The 19,977-nt window shown below is 29.9% G+C and overlaps 1 protein-coding gene across 2 annotated transcripts in view; it reads right to left on the bottom strand.

Annotated features, from left to right (window-relative positions):
• Positions 1-19,977, bottom strand: part of LOC142328760 (N(G),N(G)-dimethylarginine dimethylaminohydrolase 1) — a 78,456-nt gene that overhangs the window by 12,312 nt on the left and 46,167 nt on the right. The window contains exons 4-6 of one of the 2 annotated variants that reach the window (XM_075372780.1): positions 13,032-13,127; positions 8,378-8,506; positions 1,084-1,817 (exon numbers count right to left, since the gene is read on the bottom strand). In XM_075372780.1, coding sequence (XP_075228895.1) covers positions 1,629-1,817; positions 8,378-8,506; positions 13,032-13,127 — 414 coding nt within the window. In that variant the 3' untranslated portion in view covers positions 1,084-1,628. Of the gene's footprint in view, positions 1-1,083; positions 1,818-8,377; positions 8,507-13,031; positions 13,128-19,977 lie in introns of those variants that run through there. The other variant, XM_075372781.1, reaches the window with a different exon arrangement.

Below are 19,977 nucleotides of genomic sequence, written 5' to 3'. Positions count from 1 at the left end.
CAATGAAGGAGAAGATTTTTTGAACAAAACTGTCACAGGGGACGAGACATGGGTCCATTTCGAAACTGAAGAAACAAAAGAACAATCCAAACAGTAGATGCATTCTCATTCTCCCAGTAAACTAAAGAAGTTCAAGCGAACCTTCTCCAACAGAAAGTGTATGCTACTGTATTCTGGGACCAGAATGGAGTTCTCTTGGTGGAATTCATGGAATGTGGAATGACCATTACTGCAGCCTCATACTGTCCTTCGTGTACGAAGGGCAATTCAGAATAAGCAGAGAGGAATGTTGTCATCAGACAACATTCGTCATGACAATGCTCGGCTGCAACTCAAGCTGTGACAAAGAAGCTCCTGCAGCGTTTTCGTTGGGAAGTGCTTGATCACCCACCATACAGCCCGGACTTGGCTCCATCAGATTTTCACCTCTTTGCTCATATGAAACGCTGGCTAGGAGGACAACATTTTGGCACAGACATCGAGCTACAGACCAGCATAGAAACATGGCTGAAAACACAGGCGGCTTCGTTCTATGATGAGTGTATTGGAAAGTTGGTACCACGCTATAGTTTAACACATTGCTCAAGTCTACTGACAGGCAGTTACATGGAAATGAATAAGATAAAAACAATAGTAATAAAAAAGAAAGATATTTTGATTAACAGAACAGATAATGCAACACTGTGTTTTAAGGACGTTTTTAAAATAAGCAATAAAAGCAATATATAATTTCAGTTAAATTTTTGAATAAGTTCAAAATGTAGGCAGTGGTAGGTTAATTTTTTCAGCAATGAAACCTAACAAACTAGAAAATAATTCTAACCAATTAGAAAGAATTCTAACCAATTAAAAAAATTAATAGCAATGAATTTCTTTTAAATTTGTAATGAAGGTGAAGATAGATTTTTTATTTTATTAAATATAAAAGTGGTTATATTTTGGTACATATATTTATTGAATTATTAATTAGAAATTATTATTGGTGTTTATGTACATTACAATGAAATACTTAAATATATTACAATGAATATAACTTAGTTTTAATGCAAATATTTCTGTAAAATACAAGTAGAGCTCAAAACTGAAAGGCATTAGAATGAAAAAATTAATATAAAACCAAATATAAAACCAAACCTAAGTGATCATAATACCTATAATAATAAACTAAATAAATTTTTAAATCGTATAGCACTTATGTTACTTTATAAGATACAACAAAAGTATGTTAAAAAAATTCATATGCTAATACAGCTGCACAACTCAAAACATGTAATGGAACCACCATATATACTCTTGTACTTATATTCTTGTACCTATTGTTTTTATCTGATAAGTGCTGGTGCATTATAGTAAGTAAATATTTTATGACTAATAATTGCAAGTAAGTAGTACACTCTTTCAACATTAACTGTGACTTTTTAAAAATCTTTATCAATATACCTGAAGACAAATCCTATTGATACAACAAAAAATTATATTTTTTTAAATCTGGAAATTACAACTAATAACTGGAATTACTAAGTTCTAAGAGTTACTACATTAAATGAAATAATAATAAAATAGACTAAGTAACGTAAAAGTAAATAAAAGGCACATTTTTAGGTTAATCTTTGATATAAAACTTGAATTTACAACCACTTTCCTAGATTCTGGAGAGAAACCCTGTATCCAATTACTAACTGGTGCAATGATTTGAAAAATTGAATTATCTTCAATTTCACACTCAGCCATCCCATACAGATCAACACCATATAATACATCATCACAAACCATTGAGCCACCACCAAATCCCACACAATTTCCAATCGCACCATAACCTGCACAAAACATTAAACTATTATCAAATGTATCCCATAAATCATCGCACGATTTAGTATCTGTCAAATCAATATTATACAATAACAGTTCCAAATTATTTTCGAGTACAGATTTAGATCCCCAAACCGATAATTTGCATTTCTTTTTTTTTAACTTCTTACTAGTCGATATTGGAATAATACTGATTGTTTTAGTCGGATAAATTTCTTCCCAAACAAACACTAAACCGATATCATATCCATTAGCACGAGTGTAATAATTTGGATGAAGAATGTAGTTTTTAATTTCATAACGTGAACCAAAATCATCCTGAGACTTTATGATTCCTAAAGCAGCAGAATATCTTGTTTTGTGTACATTTATTTTTGAACAACAATATCCACTTGTTATAATAGAATACCTACTAACAACAGTTCCACTACAAACATGTTCACGAGTATCATATTTTTGCAGTGTTGCTGAATAAGGGCTATCGCCTAAAGCTGCTTTTTTACATTTCACATTAATTTTTTTCTGTCTAATGATTTGAGTGCGTGTCACATTTAACCGATCTTTTTCTTTACTACTGTAAATAAACCCAATTAACAATAGTAAACAAACAATTAGCAACAAAAAATCATGGAAAAACATTATTGTTTGACTCTGTAATTTCAAAATTAGAATTAATACATGCTTTAATTAAAACTTAAAATAAGATGCATAAAAAAATACTTCAAATTTAAACAGCTGTTTTTCTCCTATAAACATAGAATTTTAAAAATTTCAAATAAAAATTATATCAATTGTTTGATCATATGATATTACCAATACTAATAAAAATTAGATTATTTATTTAAATTGTTTAATTTGAAAAATTATTATAGAACATATATTCAGCGAGGAGAAATTTTCCCTTTTAATTACAAATCCTTGACATTTCAAATAAGCAGAGGAAGATCATAAACAAATCATTGTATTATAATCACACAAATATTCTCTATAATCAGATAAATATTACACTACATTTGATTATCAAAAAAATAAAAAGTAGTAAATAATATTTTTAAAGATAAACTTTTGTACAAATATTTTTTTTTATTTTTGTTATTCATATGATCAGGATTTTCCTCAAATATGGCTCTGATAACATGAGAAGCTATATTGGAGGAATGGAAAATGAAATCAGGGTTTCCTTTCAACTACTGAAATGACAGAAAACAATAATTTCATATTAAAAATTAACTTCAATAAAAATGATTCTATTGTTACTCTTCTGATTAGTACTATTAGTTGTAAATTACTTAGTAACTAACAATATTAATGAGTAATAGTTTCATTTTTCACATTTAATACTGAGAATATATTCTTTTGTTATGTATCTTACTGATTTATTTTGCCTTACTAATGTAGCAGCAAAAACTAGATGAGATGTGATATCTGCAATGTACACATTTATGCAAGAATTATTAGTTTGGTTGTGAACTAAAAATGAAACACCGTTTTTCTTCATTTTTAATAGTTTCTGCAAAATGAATAATGTTTTAATATTAACTGCTTCTACACATCTAACCATACTTCCTAAAATTATTAATCATATTTTAAACCAAACATAGTAAATTTCATACTAAACTTTATTTTAAATTCTTTCTTAATCAGTTTTAAACTTGGGTGTGTTTGAAATCTTATTGAATGGTCCTTCATTTTCAAGAGATTGCAAGCAGTATCTTTAGATTCAAATTCAAACTGTATTTTGGGTTTTACCTTACCCTCCAAAGTTACCATCATGGAGAGTACTGTTTTAAAGAAACGAGAAAATTCACTTAATTTAGCACAAATTCTTGAACAGATGGAAGAACCAGTTATAATAACATCAATAGGTTGGGAAAAGAATGTAATTCTTTTCAAAGAATAAAAGCATTTATTGTGGAATAGATTAATCCTACAGAACGCAAAATTGCCATGGTATATCACACACTATGTGTTTACAGTCACTTATGCAGCAGAGATATTATAACATTAGGAATGCAATGAATGTAAACATGATAAGTGAAGGGACTGATAAAAGCAGATTTAGATGGTTTGGACATACTAACAGGATGGAAGATGCGAAGCCATCTAAAAGAGCGAAAGAGATGCGAATGGAAGAAAGGCAACAAAGAAACAAAGCGTAAATGAATGATACAGACTGTATTGGGGAGGGATGAGGAAAGAAGAGTGAGAATTCATGAGAATGGTAGAGGATTCCATCAAACACCAAATATACAGTTATATACCTACAATATAGATACATTTTTCTCCCGCTAAATCATTCAAAAGATTCTTTAGGAAGTGGGAGCAATCCCACAAATCTAAGTTGAAGAATTAAAATGTTGTATTAAACTGGAAACAGATCTAAGGAACTAAAAATTCTTCTTTTATGAATCTATCTCTCCCTAAGTGAAAAGCTTTTTTATACATCTTATGCAGGAAACATTTTTAACCCATTTATTAATTTTAACTCCTATGTCCTGGGAGAGAATAAGATACACCAAACTTAACTCCTTTGAGTTAAGAACTTAAAAGTAATTTCAGATTACTAATTCACATTTATGATTAGTAAATTCTTAAAAAGACAAAACAGTATCAACTTTCAGAACAATTTTGAAAAACAGTTGTCCCATTCAAGGGTTTTATTACTTGTGCTCATTATGTGTTGCTAATTAGGTATAAATAACTGAAGTAACAGATTTGTATTTTTTTTCTATTTTGAATCATTTCAGGGATAAGTTAAAGAACTACATGATCACCATTACATACATTACAGGATTACACTATTAATAATGCCGTTATTTATGAGGCGTGATCAAAAGCTAACAAGGATTTTTCAATTCTGTAACTATTTCTTTTCAACTGTTATTTGACTTTTGCCTAAATGATGACAACAATGCCTATAATGTATATCAATATTTTCATCCATATTACACGCATAGTTCAAATTTCACAGCAAAGTAATTAGGCCATATTTTATCATGAATAATAATCTATTTCATCTGAAAATGACAAAACAAAGGATTTGCATTAAAAATAGAATAAAGTACAGTGAAGTGATGAAGATGTAGGATAAGGTGTTTGTTGGATATTATGTCGACATGTAGGGTTTATGAGTGATAGAAACTGTTTCAACAAGGTCATGAAGATTTTTAAGATGATAAAAGTTTTAGATGATATTTTAGACATGCTGTACAAAGAATTATCAACAAATAATTCAAAATATGGAATAAAAAAGACTATGATGAACATGTAGATGATGAATACAAACTTCATTTTATAATGAATTTGTCAAATGAGATTTTGGCAAATTTAATCCTGATGAATCTTTATAAGAAGTTTATGAATTATAAGAAATCCTTAGAAATCAATAATCCCTAAAAGATATTTTTGAAAAATGAAAAACTATAAAAAACAAGAAAAAGAAAATAAATATTTTTGAGTTGCAAAAAACAGACAAACTGAATTAATCTCTCTTTACATTTATTATCTGCGTAATTTTTTTCAGATTAGTTACAATAAGAATAAATGTAAATTTAATATGTAAACGTTAACACAATTATTGTAACATTATGTAATGATGCCTTACAAATAAAGACAAAAATTCACTAAATCTTTTAGTTGCAATTGTTTGTAAAAGTTCAATAGTAAATAATACAAAAAAATAAAATCGAACACATTCTATCAACAGGAAAAGAATTGTGTTTTGCATAAACATAAACAAATAGCTATGATTAAAAACATTCAATAAATTTATGAAAATATTTATCATTTTAAATTTATTTCTCCCAAAACATACTAATTTTGTCATATACATCATAAGATTGATATCCTCAATAGAGAATAAATAAAAAACAGACCCATAAAATTGATCAAATTAGTGGCAATGGTATAATCTATAATTGACAAGTACATTTCTCAAGTCATTTAAAAATTTTAAAAGGAATTTTTTTTTTTTTAAAAGGAGCACAAAAATTCAAGATAGTTGTCGGTTATCTTTACGCCACCTATTTTTCACTTTTTCCCCCCATTTTGTGTCATAAACTATCATTACAACACATTAACTTAAAATTGAAAACTTTTACCTCTAATGAAATAATAATTATCTAACATAATATTATCAATAAAAATTGATAATAATGCATATAAAACTGCAAGGTGTGTTCAAAAATTAACGGGAATTTTTGTTTTTTGGAAAGAATTTTATTTATTCTTCTACATTAATGTTATCTCCTTCAAAATAGTTCCCATTAGATATTATACACTTATGCCAGCGCTTTTTTCAATCCCCAAAGCACTTCTGGAACTCGACCTTTGGAATAGTGTTTAGCTCTTTCAGCCCATATTCGCTTTTAATCTCATCTATGCTTGTAAAACGACGGCCCTTTAAGGTTTTCTTTATTTTTGGGAATAGAAAAAAGTCACACGGGGCCATTCTGGTGAATATGGCGGCTGGGGTATCATTACAGTGTTGTTTTTAACTAAAAATTGACGAACAAGTAATGAAGTGTGAGCAGGTGCATTATCATCATGCTAAAGCCATGAATTGTTTCACCACAAATCCGGGTGTTTTTTAAGATTGCTTCACGTAAACGGCGTTGAACTTGTAGGTAATACTCCTTATTGATCGTTTGACCTTGTGGCAAGAACTCATGATGCACTACGCCATTAAAATCAAAAAACGCAGTGAGCATAACCTTCACATTTGACCGTACTTGTTGAGTTTTTTTCGGTCTTTGTGATCCAGAATGCCTCCACTGGGATGATTGAGCCTTAGTTTAGATATCATATCTGTAAATCCATGTTTCATCACCTGTTATGACACGTTTCAGTAGTTCTGCATCGTTGTTGACTTTATTTAGCAACTCCTGAGTAACTTCCATTCCCTGCTGTTTTGTTCTAAATTCAACAATTTCGGAACAAATTTTGCTGTCACACGTTTCATACCCAAAACATCCAAAAAAATTTAATGGCATAAGCCAATTGATATCCCAAGCAACTTCTCTGATTGTGATTCAGCGATCATTCATAATCATTTCTTTCACTTTTTCCACGTTTTCTTCGGTTGTTGATGTGCTGGGGAATCTGGGGCACTCATCATCTTCAATGTCTTCATGACCTTCTAATATAGTATTATTGAAAAGCGTGCACATGACAATTTTGTATGTATATTTTCTTTTCAATATTTTAAAATCTATCTAAACATATATATATATATATGTTATATATAGAACATAGGCTATATATATGGTCTATCACACTCCCGGTAACATAAGAATTCTAACGTGTGGTCATACGTCTAAATTGGTTCAGCTGTTTAGCTGTTACAGTGAAACAAACATACATACATACATATATAAACAATAACAATTACACTTATAACAATTACAATTCACTCCTTTTTGGGCAGTCTTATAAAACAATAGTTACACGAATAAAATTGATTATTTGATTTATCAGATGATAGATTTGAAAAAAATTATCAGATGAATGAATTGTTTTTGAATAACTCCCATCTCAATGATTCATTCTGAACGATTCAGAAACCTCGTATCTCAAACATGATGTGTGTTATTCAAAAACAACTCATTCATCTGATAGATTTTTTCAATGTTTTAAAATTTATTTAAACATATATATGTATATACATATGTATATAACATGACACTCCCGATAATGTAAGGATTCCAAAGCGGGGTCTACATCTAAATTAGTTCAGCCATTGAGCTGCTACAGTGGAACAAACATACGTACATACACCCTAGATACATTACACTCCTTTTTGGGCAGTCACGTAAAAATAAACGAAAGGGAACAGTTAATATTCAGCAATAAGATTTTGACACAAAATGGATCAATGGTAGTGCGCCAGGCGGCTGCACACAGCTCCCTCCACGACTCTCACCCGCTAGAAGCAGTCTGTTGTCAATTAATTTACAGATTATTCAATTTAATTTCTAAGCATAGATCATTTTTATTTAACTTTGTATTTGTAATTTTATTTATTTATTAATTTTATTAATAAAAGAAAGTGATTATTAGTTAATATTTAGCAGTAACATAACATGCTTACATGGCCGAACATACTGCCGATCATAATTTTTTTCTTAAATGTTTATAAACAATAAATAACAACATTAATAATAATTATAAAATAAATTAATAAATGTTACTACTGTAATTTATTCATTCAATATCATAGCAGATCTTAAAATACAACTATTTTCGGTACAAATAAATCAATATTGAAAATATTGATTATCCATTTAGAATCATATATATGATCTTTTTTTTGGTCTTGTTATTACAATTACATACATGTATATATATTTATATAGTCTATGACACTCCCTGCAATGTTTTTTTTCCAACAGGGTCATACATCTAAATTGGTTCGACCGCTGAGCTGCTATGGTGGAACACACATACATACATACACCCTAAAAACATTACATTCCTTTTTGAGCAGTCATGTACAAAATGATTGCATTAAAGCATTAAAATAATTAAAGACCACACATAATATTTACATTTTATAATGAAATACACGTACCTTATTTGATTCTGGAATTTCATCAGGTGAACGATGTATTAATGTTCCATTAATGTATAAAACATTGGCGGCTTTATTTTCAGGTACAGTTAACGTTTGGTAACTGAACGTTGCCACTCTTGCAATACGCTAAAAAATTTTAAGTTTCAAAATTAAATATTAAATAAATAAATCTAAATTAGAAACACATTAAGATAAAATCAACGAAGGTTAAACTCTTACTACACTGGAACATATTAGATATATATAAATAATAAAATATAATGTACATAAACTTTGAAAGAAATATTAAATTTATCAGCAATACGAACATGTTGATCTTTGTGAACGTCAGGAGCAATATTTAATATTTTGAAAATCACACATTTTATGCTAATACGATTTGAAAAATAGATTCATGATTATTCTAAAATATTTACATTTTCTCAACAATGGTGAAGATGCTGATAATGGAATTGACTTTTAAAAATTTAACTAATAAATTATTACAATAACAATATAGAATTAAATTATAAAAACCACTACCAACAAATCTTTTTATGCGCTCAAGCACTTTCAAAAACGAATTCCATCTCAATTTAAAATTTAGAAACTTAAAATTTTTTTATATTATTCTTAATAAAACTAAAACTTTGTTGTCATAAGTAAAATTGTTATGTAAAGTGTATAACATATATAACAGCGCTCATCATGTGTTAAAAATTGTGTCAACTTAACGTCCTGTCATTATGAATATCTCCACCATTATCATAATAATGACAGGACGGTAAGTCGACACAATTTTAAATACATGACCACTGTTATATATTTTATACACTTTACATAACGATTTTACTTATGACAACAAAGTTTTAGTTTTATTAAGAATAATATAACAAATTTTTAAGTTCCTGAAGATGGAATTCATTTCTGAAAGCCTTGAATGCATATAAAGATTTGCTGGTAAGTGGGTTTTAAATTTTAATCATTTATTGTATAATCATACCAATGGGCCATGTTTGATAAGATAATTACAATAACATGTGAAGAGAAGTTTTCAAACCTTTTGCCAATCTTTGTATTGACAAAAGCCTAATTCTACTGAAGGAACTTTATATTCAGGTAATATAAAGTTTCTTCTTTATATTCCATCAAAGAGAGCTAGATTTGGAATACAATTATTTTCTTTTTATATAAGAAAAAACAATCAGATTATCAGATTATTGTTATATATCAAATTTATCTTGGAATTATTGTGGACACAATCACATCATTCTGAATACAGCTTGCCAATGAAAATAGTGATAATGTAACAGAACCATATTTTGAAAAATTCCACAAATTATTTATATATGACTGCCACCTACGCCCTTAACTGTTTGAACTGTTTTTACAGTAAAAAAAAAAATGTATGCCATACAAACAGAGAAAATAAAAGAAATCTTCTAATGAGAAATTGAAAAAATGGAAATCTCTTACTTAAACAATGTACTTATGCCCAATGAATTGATTAGACACAATGTCAGGCTTCTTTCATCTATATTTCTATGCAGGATACTGCAAAACTTAACAGAAAGACTAAACTACAAGGAAGAAAACCCAGTAATTTAATAGAATATAACACCATTATGAATACTGTAAATCAAGGAGGTATATAACTGTCTTAAACATCTGAAACGATGTAAAAAGTATATATCATTGACCTATCAACAAGAAATGCCATAGTTCTGCAGCAGATAAAGACTAGAATAAAATATTCACTAGTCACTTAGAATGGCAGTAACTGGATAACTTCTTCTAGGCGAGTGTTTACAGCTATAAAAGCAGTCCCTCACATCCTAACCACCAAATTCTTCTATCCCACCAACCTTCCTCCTCCAAATTCCTTCTCTCCATCACTCCAGACATCCACTACTTTGGAGGTCATCCACATTTCCTCTTTTCTCCTGGAGTCCATTCAACAATCTCCTATGCCATCTACACTCCTCCATTCTCTGAACCTGCCCATACCATTGTAGTAGTACAAGATCCAGCAGCTGATTTCTGCAGGTATGTTTTTTTAATAAAATTCTATTTAAATGAATGATTAATGATAATTTAATACATTATTGCTGGGTTGCCTAACAAAAATTAGCCCCAATTAGCTTTAATTAAATGTACTGTAATTAATTTATTTTAACAAATTGCAAATATATTTTTTTTAAAGTGAATTAAACGTCATTTGAAAGAAAATGATGTGAAGAATGTAAAAAAAATGGTTGCCTGCTCTCAGTCAGCCATAACCTCTAGGTGTAAACAGGTATGTTATTGTTAATTATTTACGCTTGTGTTTTTCAGAAAATTATATACTTAACTGAAGTTTAATTTTTTCTGTACACGATAACATATGGTTGCCTGTCAAAAAATGGTCACATTTTTTTACAGTTGCCATTATTTGAACTAATTATTTTCAGTCTGGATCAGTGTAAATGAGAGAGAAGGAATGCATGTGCTGCTTCATGTTGTAAACAAAAATACGACTAATGTACAGAAGAAATTAAATTTCAATTTTTTTTTTAAAAACACGAGGGTAAATAATTCACAATAATAACATACCTGTTTACACCTGGCAACTTGGAAGTATATATATATATATATATATATATACTGTTGTTTGCAGAATTTACTCACCACCCACCTCCACTCACATCTCTACATTTTTGTATCATTCTTCCAATATACTATCCAAGTACTGCTTCAAACAGAATGGTAAAAAGGTAGCAACCTTGGCGTAAAGTCTTATTAACTTTAAAAATTTTGACAGTTGTCCCACCTTAACAGCGCTTATTTGATTCCCAAGTCATAAATTGCTCTTACATATGTCAAAGGAAGGCCACAATTACTAACAACTTTGAACAATTTCTTCACAGGCACCATGTCATAAGCTTTTTCTAGGTCTACAGGAGGATACTACTTTCACATGGCAAATGCTAACAAAACGTTTGGTGAACTTCCTGTGACATTTCACATTTTGCTAAAATGGTAATTTCTGTCTACAGTACTAACTGCAGAAAAAAAAGATAAATCCGACCAGATTTTGCCGTGTATGATCTGCTACCACAACGGCCATAACAGAGAAAAGAATCCTATTACATGTAAAAGAGTTGGGACTTGGATCTTCTTTGTTTTAAGAAATATCCACGATAAAAAATTATTAGGACTACTTAGCTTCCTGTTAATAAACTTATTATATAGCTATTTACTTTTGCACCTGTATACATACGGTAATAGTGTTCATAAAAATATACAGAAAATAAATTATTTATTGCTTATCAATGTTGTATAATAGTAGGGTTTTTTCTGGAGATCCCAGGTTTAAATCCCGGTTAGGCAAGACATTTTTCATACACAGTAAAATTTTCATTTCCATATTCCCAAGCACAAGCTTCGAGCTCACATAAAAAAAAGAAACAATTTCAATTGAATTATAGTAGAAAATCATTTAGGAACCTAGAGATAAGTTTAAAAATAAACCATTTTACCATTAGATACAAAATGACTTGCTCCCACACAATTTTTATTTTCAACATAACTTTCTAATGAAAGGAACAATAAAAACTTCAAATGGTCTAGTTGATGTGTTAATCCCTCTATGAATAACTGCAAAATTTTGGTTTTGATTTTATTTCATCATAGGAATTAATTAATTTGACCAAAATTTTCATAGATTAAAATAATTGAAAAGCACAGTTGTTCACTTTTATAAAACCAGTTCTTTTCATTCCTCTTCCTACTCGTATGATTCATCAAACTTCATGTAGACTTTTTTTTTTAATATGTATAATTTCTTACTGATCAGTGTATGTATGTATACATTTATTGTCTTTTTTTCATGTTTTTTTCTTTTATATTTGTTCTAGTATCTGGTCAACTATTTTTTTCTGACTGATGGATTATATCCATCTTGGTTTAATTCTTGCCTTTTTTCTGTAATTTTTATCTGACCCTTTACAACTCTAAAATTAAGTTTCTATTTTTTAAATGTCATATTTAAAAATTTGTTTTTCATTATATTTTTTTGAGAGGGGAAAATTTTTCTTGGATTGCAGTTCATTTGTAGTTCTGCATTTTGTTAATGAAATTTTGTTCTTGCATTTTTTGATTTATGAAATTTGGGCTTTAATTACCTATCTGGTTATTTATTCATCCTTGAAAAAAAACCATGTTCAGATTCAGCAGCTTTCTAATTGATAGTTATATTTCTGCAGCATCATAAAAAAGCAGAACTTTTTCCACAATTCAAAAGAGTTTTTTTAACAGTATAAAAATTACGAAAAATTATTTTTTCCTTCGTACAACATACTGCCTGCAGTTTTTCTGAAATTCTATTAACTATGAAAGTATATTTGAAGTAAATAGTACGTATTTTTTGTCTTTTTATAAATATCTTACAGCATGATGTTGAAAAGAAATAAAAAATTTGTTTCTATTAATAGATTACATTTTTAAAACTAATGAAACAGCATTAATAATATTACTTTAAATAATTTCATTATACTTTCATTAAGTGGAATTAATGCATTCTATTGTTTTTAAATTAAATTTTGGCAAACAATAATTATTTATCCAGGTCATATAATCAACAGAGACTCTGATAACCTTTACTACAGTATGTGTATATATACTTCTCAGATACCTTTAGAACATCCTGTGAAGCTAATCCTGTACTAACACAAAACACATCAGGACCTGCCATAGATATCAGTGATTTTAAATGAACTGGATCAGTCACCTGCAAGCATACAAAAAATGCTCATCTAAACAAAACAGAAAAAGTTACATACACATTACATCTGACTTTGTTTAATTTGAAAACTTCAATCATCATCTGAAACAAAAATATGAAAATTTTAGTTTCAGCCTAGTGATACGAAAGCTATAAAGCTGTATTAAAAGAAATAAAACCATAATTTACAACAATGTTTGAAATGAGAAGGTTTTAAGAAACTAAAAAGAAAAAAAAATTTGAGACAAATTCTTTGAACAGGTGAGTTTGGTAGGTTACATGCTGAAGCAACTGCAGTTATTAAAGTTTTAGTATTGGAAGTTTTATTTAAAGAATGAATAGGAAGAGGTCAAAATATATTAGGCAAATAATTAAACATGTGGATAGAACAAATATATTGACACTAAAATATCAGCATAGAAAGGAAAACAAATGAAAAGTGCATTAAACCAGTCATAAGACATATTAAACATTTTTTAAATGTAACTATACAAGCATAATGAGCTAGATCAAGGGTCAGCAACTTATGGCACGCCAAGTAATTTCTAATGGCACACAGAAGCTCTAAGTTTAACATATCAATAATTTGGTTATGATTGACACAAAAGTCAGGACTGTAAAAGAGCCGCATCACGAGTCAGTTCTCAAAATTTTTTTTATTCTTTCTACTTTGCATCAATGGAGCTAAATTGATATTGTTTGAAAAATATATTTTGGAGTATGGAAACTCAAAACTTTACCAAATCCCATAACACATATCACAATTAAAATACTTAATTTCATTGGTTCAAGAGTTACAGCCAAATGAAACTTTAATTAATGAAACATTTGGATCTTACAAGGGGAAGGCATATCGATTTCAATCAGACTTCATCTCTTTTTTGTCACAGCTAAAGATCGTTCATTACTCTGTGGGTGAAAATAGGTTTCATAAAAGTTTACACTTTTCTAAGTTTTTTTACTTCCTTGTACAAAGAAAAGAAAGTGTTGTGATTGTGAAAAATTTTGGTTTTCAGATTTCAACAGAAATATCCATTTTGACTAGTTTTGGTGTGATGTCTGTACGTATCTCACATAACTCAAAAACGATTAGCCATAGGATGTTGAAAATTTGGATTTAGGACTGTTTTAACATCTAGTTATACACCTCCCCTTTTGATTGCAATCGACTGAACCAAGTGTCAAAAAAAAAAACAAAATCCAAAAACATTCGGTTTTTTTACTTTTTCTTAACTGCAGTAATACGCCCTCATTGAGAGCTTTTCAATGACATATCATACTTATTTTCATTAGTTCCAGAGTTATAGACAAATGAAACTTTAATTTATGAAATATTTGGATTTTACAAGGGGAAGGCACATCGATTTGAATCAGACTTCATCTCTTTTGTTTTAACTTTTTTTTTTTTTTAAATTTAAATATATTGATTTAATAATAATTAACCTCTGATTGTAAAACAAATTATTATAAATAATATACCAATAATAAAAAAATAAAAAATAAGAAAAAATAGAAGTTATTAATTCAGAAGTTATTAATGAAATAAAATTTTATGTATTTTTCATTTAAAAAAAAAAATAATGTGTGTATGTAATTTAATAGGGGTACAAGGAAGTCATTTGGTGTCCAAATCAATTTTTTTTTATAAGGGATTTTAATTGGCGAATTTTAAAATAAATATATTTGAATTGTAAAAACAATAAGCCCAAATTAAATAAAGTTAAAGTTTAGATACATTTAAAAATTTTTTATTACTATTTTAATTCAGTTAAATTTTACAGATAAATATCAGCATTGATGTTTGTTGATTTATATATATTTTCAGAATGCCATTTGTGTTAAATGTGGCAGAAAAGATAACGGAACTTGATCATCGTCAATTTCAAGAAAATTGAACAAAAGAATATGTTTTTGTAGAACAAAAAGATTGTGCTGTTTGTGTTTTCTGTAGCGCAAGTGCTGTGTGTCGTACTTCTAGTGTACAAAGACACTTTCAAACTAAACACCAATCTAAGTTTTAAAACCTCAGAACAGAAAAGTGAAACCATTAAAAAAACTATTTCTGTTTCGAAAAGAAACTGGTATTTTGAGCCAAGCAGTTGGAATGAAGAATAAAGCTACAGAATGTAGTTACAAAATAGTTCAATGTGTGGCTTTAAAAGGTAAACCTTTTACAGGTGGAGAATACATCAAGGAAACTGTTTTGAGCAGTGCTGATATTTTGTTCAGTGATTTACCAAATACGGAGATTATACTCTCTCTTGAGAAATATCAGTTTCTGCAAGATCAATTGAGAGGCGCATAATTGACTTACCTGAAAATGTAACAACTAAATAAACAATTGGATTAAAACATTCCCAAGTACTTAGTGTCGCTCTTGATGAAAGCACTGATTTAAATGATTTGTCATGCCTAGCTATAGTTGCAAGATATTATGAGAATAATCACATTTATGAAAAGTTGTGTTGCTTATTATCCCTTTGATGATACAACCACAGCAGAAGACACTTTGACTGCATTTATTAGTTATTTTGCCAAACATGACATCAATTTGAATAAATTATTCTGTGTGACAACTGATGGTGTTGTAATAGTTGGCAAGAAGAAAGGATTTGTAAACTTCTTGAAAATGATATTAACCACAAACTGTTACATTTTCATTGTATTATACAGCAGAAGAGCTTATGTGCAAAAAATAATGTGTGTATGTAATTTAATAGGGGTACAAGGAAGTCATTTGGTGTCCACATCAATTTTTTTGGAGACTTCATTTCTGAATTTGGTCTCTATGATGACAACAATTGTAAGATATTCAACTTTTTTGTTTCTCATTCTTCACAGGCAATTCAAGACTTTTCTACAAGAAACTAAGTGTAAATATGGAAATTTTCTGTTATACAGCAATGTTCAATGGGCTTCGTCAAGGTAAAGTTTTAACTAGATTTGTTTGTTGTATTGAAGCTAATAAAGTGTTTCTTGATGAAAAACATTAACACTCTCCTGAATTGAAAGATGAAAACTGGTTGTTAAAGTTGATGTTTCTGACTGACAAACACACATTTAAATGAGTTGAATTTAAAAATACAAGGGCAGGGTTAAACAGTACTTGGTCTTTTCTGCTATTGGAAAACATTCATAATGAAACTCAACATTTTTTCACATGACATCAACATCAAAGCATTCAAGTACTTCCCAAATGTGAAGAATCATTCAAATTAATTCAAAGTAAACATAGATGAGCTTCAGGAATACATCGAAGCACTCAAAGCAGAATTTGATAAACGAAAGTCCAGATTTCCACATTCATGGACCCTTATTTTCATATCTCATTAAGCCTGACATACTTGATTTGACAACTACTCAACTGGAACTTTTTAGTTGGATGGATATTGATGATTTTGAAATGCAACAGGTTGAATTTAGGTCTTCAGAATTATGGACATCAAAATCTGTTGTACTAAGGAAGTCTCTGGAAGACGAAAATTTAGAAAAGTCTGTTGCTATTCTCAACTGTTGGACATCCCTCCCAAGATCTTTCATCTCTTTGAATAAAATTGCTTTTGCTCTTCTTTCGGCTTTTGGTTCAACTTACTCCTGTGAGCAAATTTTCTCTCACATGAAAGCAGTGTTAAGTCCACAACAAACTTGCCTAACAACTTAACATTTAGAAAATTGTGTAAAACTCAAAGCAGCAAAGTATGTTGCCGATATTGGGTAACTGGCTAAGACCATGCAAGGGCAAGGCTCCCGTTAATAATAAAAACTTTAAAAAATTTTAAAAACAGTTTTTTCTTTCAATGTGGTTAAAATATTATTGTATTATATTACTGTATAAAATATATTGTAGAACAGGTATATTGACCTTGACTTGTATAAAAATACGAATGTTGTTGGCATACCGAATGATTTTAAATCCTTAGTTGGCACTCTATTAGCAAAAGGTTGCCGACCTCTGAGCTAAACAGAATAAAAATAAGATCATTGTATCATATACTACTGTGGAAGTAAATTTACAGTACAATTTCAACCAACAATTACAAAATATACAGAAATAAAGTGAGATTTTAAAGTTTGGTTGATTTGTATACAAACATATTTTATTGACAAAACTGTATGCATTCTACAGTTTTATTTTCAGTTCAATATGAATTAAATGTTCATTTATAGTAAGAATTTTGCATTTGACTATAGCGTCAGTTTTTGTCTTTTATTTTAAACATTATTATAATATTTTAATCTTGCAGTCTTTAATTTACGGCAAACTTAAAGAAAAAACTTACTTTTACACCAATTTTTTTGGGCTTTGAAAAGTTTTCTCAGAAACTACAAGGTGCAGTCTGAACCAGTTTTATTCAAATTTTCAGGCCAAAGAACACACAAAACCAATAAATTTGCTTCTTTGTTTGAGTCCCAAGAATTTCAGTTTGGTTTCACTTTACTTTTTGAGAAAGTCTGGGTGAAATACTTAACTAGCAATAACTAAAAAACAAATTGTTTCCAGAAAATGTGTTTAGAAATAGTTTTCATTACATAAATGTCAACCGACTTATAAACCAAACTTTTATCTTCAAGGCTTTCACTCGAATGTGAGTGGGCTGGTGCAGAGGGATATTGGCAGCACAGATGTGGGAGGAAATAGATGCTACAGCTACCTTGGTATTCGCATTTCTGTAGTCAGTAGCATCATGTCAGAGCACGAGGTTCATTGTTGATTGCGCAATATACATTATTATGTAAAAACGTTTACATTAAATAACAATATTTTTAATGCAGTTTTGAAATCAACATACCTTAATAAGGTTCAGAAAATAATGTCAATAAGATGATATTCTTCTTGTCAAATGCAAATTTGGAGCCCCTCCTCAAAGCTCTGCATGGCTTTCTCCAACATTTCATTCGACAGAGCTTCAATTTCTTGACGAATGGAAATTTTAAGGTCTTTGATTATTTGTAGCTTGTTCACGTACACTCTTGATTTCAGATAGCCTCACAAAAAGAAGTCACAAATCGATTGATCAGGAGAGTGTGGGGGCCAAGAAACATCATTGAATCGTGAAATGACATGTCCAACAAACATTTGTCAAATCATTTCAATCAATGCTCTTGCCGTGTGAGCTGTGGCACCATCCTGTTGGAACCACATTTCTCTCATGTTCACCCAATGCCTTTCCATTTCTGGATGCACAAAGTTGTTTAAGATGTCGATGTAGCACGCTGATATCACTGTAACTGCAGTTATCCCCTTTTCAAAAAAAGTAAGGACCAACAATCCCTCTCTTGGAGAAACCACATCACACTGTTACTTTTGAGCTGTGGAGAGTTTATGGTGTAGTTCACAGGGGTTCTCCAATACCCAGTAACAACAGTTCTGTACATTAACATAGCCATCCAGATGGAAATGGGATTCGACACTCATCATTACTAGGGCGTTTGCATCTTGTGTAAGAATGGAATTCATTATATCACAAAATTCTCTGCGTTGTACAAAATCCCTTTCAGTTAGCAGTTGGATGATCATTATTTTGTATGGGTGAAATCTGAGGTCACCACGTATGACATGATGAAGTGAACAGTGTGATATACACAGCGCTACAGCCTGTCACCTAGTGGATTGTTTCGGACTAGCAATAAGTGTTCTTCTAATCTATGTTTTCCAAAGTTCAGACTGCACAGGAAGACCAGTTGGTTTTTTCTTCATCAGAGATCCAGTACTTCTAAATGCCTCACCCCATTGGAGTATGGTGTTTTAATCTGGAATTGCACCTTGATATTCAACATTGGCAGAAAAGACACTGAACCATGACCGCAGAATAATTATTTCTTAAAAAACTGGTTGACAGCAAACACAAGATGTTCTATGCCCCAATACTGCATAGCGACTGAAACTATGTAGTCTGTGCTGTACTCCCACAAAGAGTTCTATGCTCCAACACTGCATAGCGACTGAAACTACGTAGTCTGAGCTGTACTCCAACAAAGATGAATACCGCAATCGCCGCTGGGTACCAGCAGTTTAAAAAACATGCTTTTCCTCTGCTCCAGCCTGCATTAAAAATCAAAGTTCGGTTTATATTTGACTGACCTAGTATTAATGTCCCAAACACCCTATTCAAACGCAGGATCTCTATTTTTCTCTTCTTTTCCTGTTCCTTATATATTGTCTAAAGCATTACAATCCTCAAAACAAATATTTTTAAGAATATGTTTGAAATGTTTACATCTTAGTTTGACACTAGCAGACTTTGTTTCTGCATGATCATTCTCCTTGTTTTGTTAATCTGCATTTCACTTCTAGATTACATTCATCCAAACTTTGTAATTTTACTCTCTAAATGACAAAATTCTGAAATTGTGGTATATTATGCTTCTCTATCTTAATATTTAATTCTTCATTATCTCATTTATATCACACATCATTACCTTCATATATTCTCACTTTTTGACTGAATTTTTCTTCTAGGAACACATCCATGCCACTCAGTAGTTCTTTTATCTTTGTATGTTCTATATAATACGTAAAATATGTTATTTATTTTTAAAAAATCTACCATGTTTTAAAATACAGTTTAATTTCATTCCTCAGATTAACGCAAGCTTCACATTTCTTAATTAAAAATTATTAACACTGTGATTAGGTTTTGATTTGGGATAACAGTTTTGTTGATTATACTTTTATATATATATATATATATATATACGTATATGTATAAGTACATACATATATATGTTCAAGTATAAGGTGTAACTGGAAAGTTTTAAGACAGGTGCTGCCGCCACTGCTCAATAGGAGAGGGTAGGTTTGCCCATGGTTGTGGAAGGGAAAGTTTGTTACTTGTCCTTGAAATGTCCAGAAAAG

Source organism: Lycorma delicatula, chromosome 8 (genome assembly GCF_047948215.1).
Source record: "Lycorma delicatula isolate Av1 chromosome 8, ASM4794821v1, whole genome shotgun sequence".
Lineage (NCBI taxonomy): Eukaryota > Metazoa > Arthropoda > Insecta > Hemiptera > Fulgoridae > Lycorma > Lycorma delicatula.
This window is presented reverse-complemented; position numbering and strand designations above follow the sequence as displayed.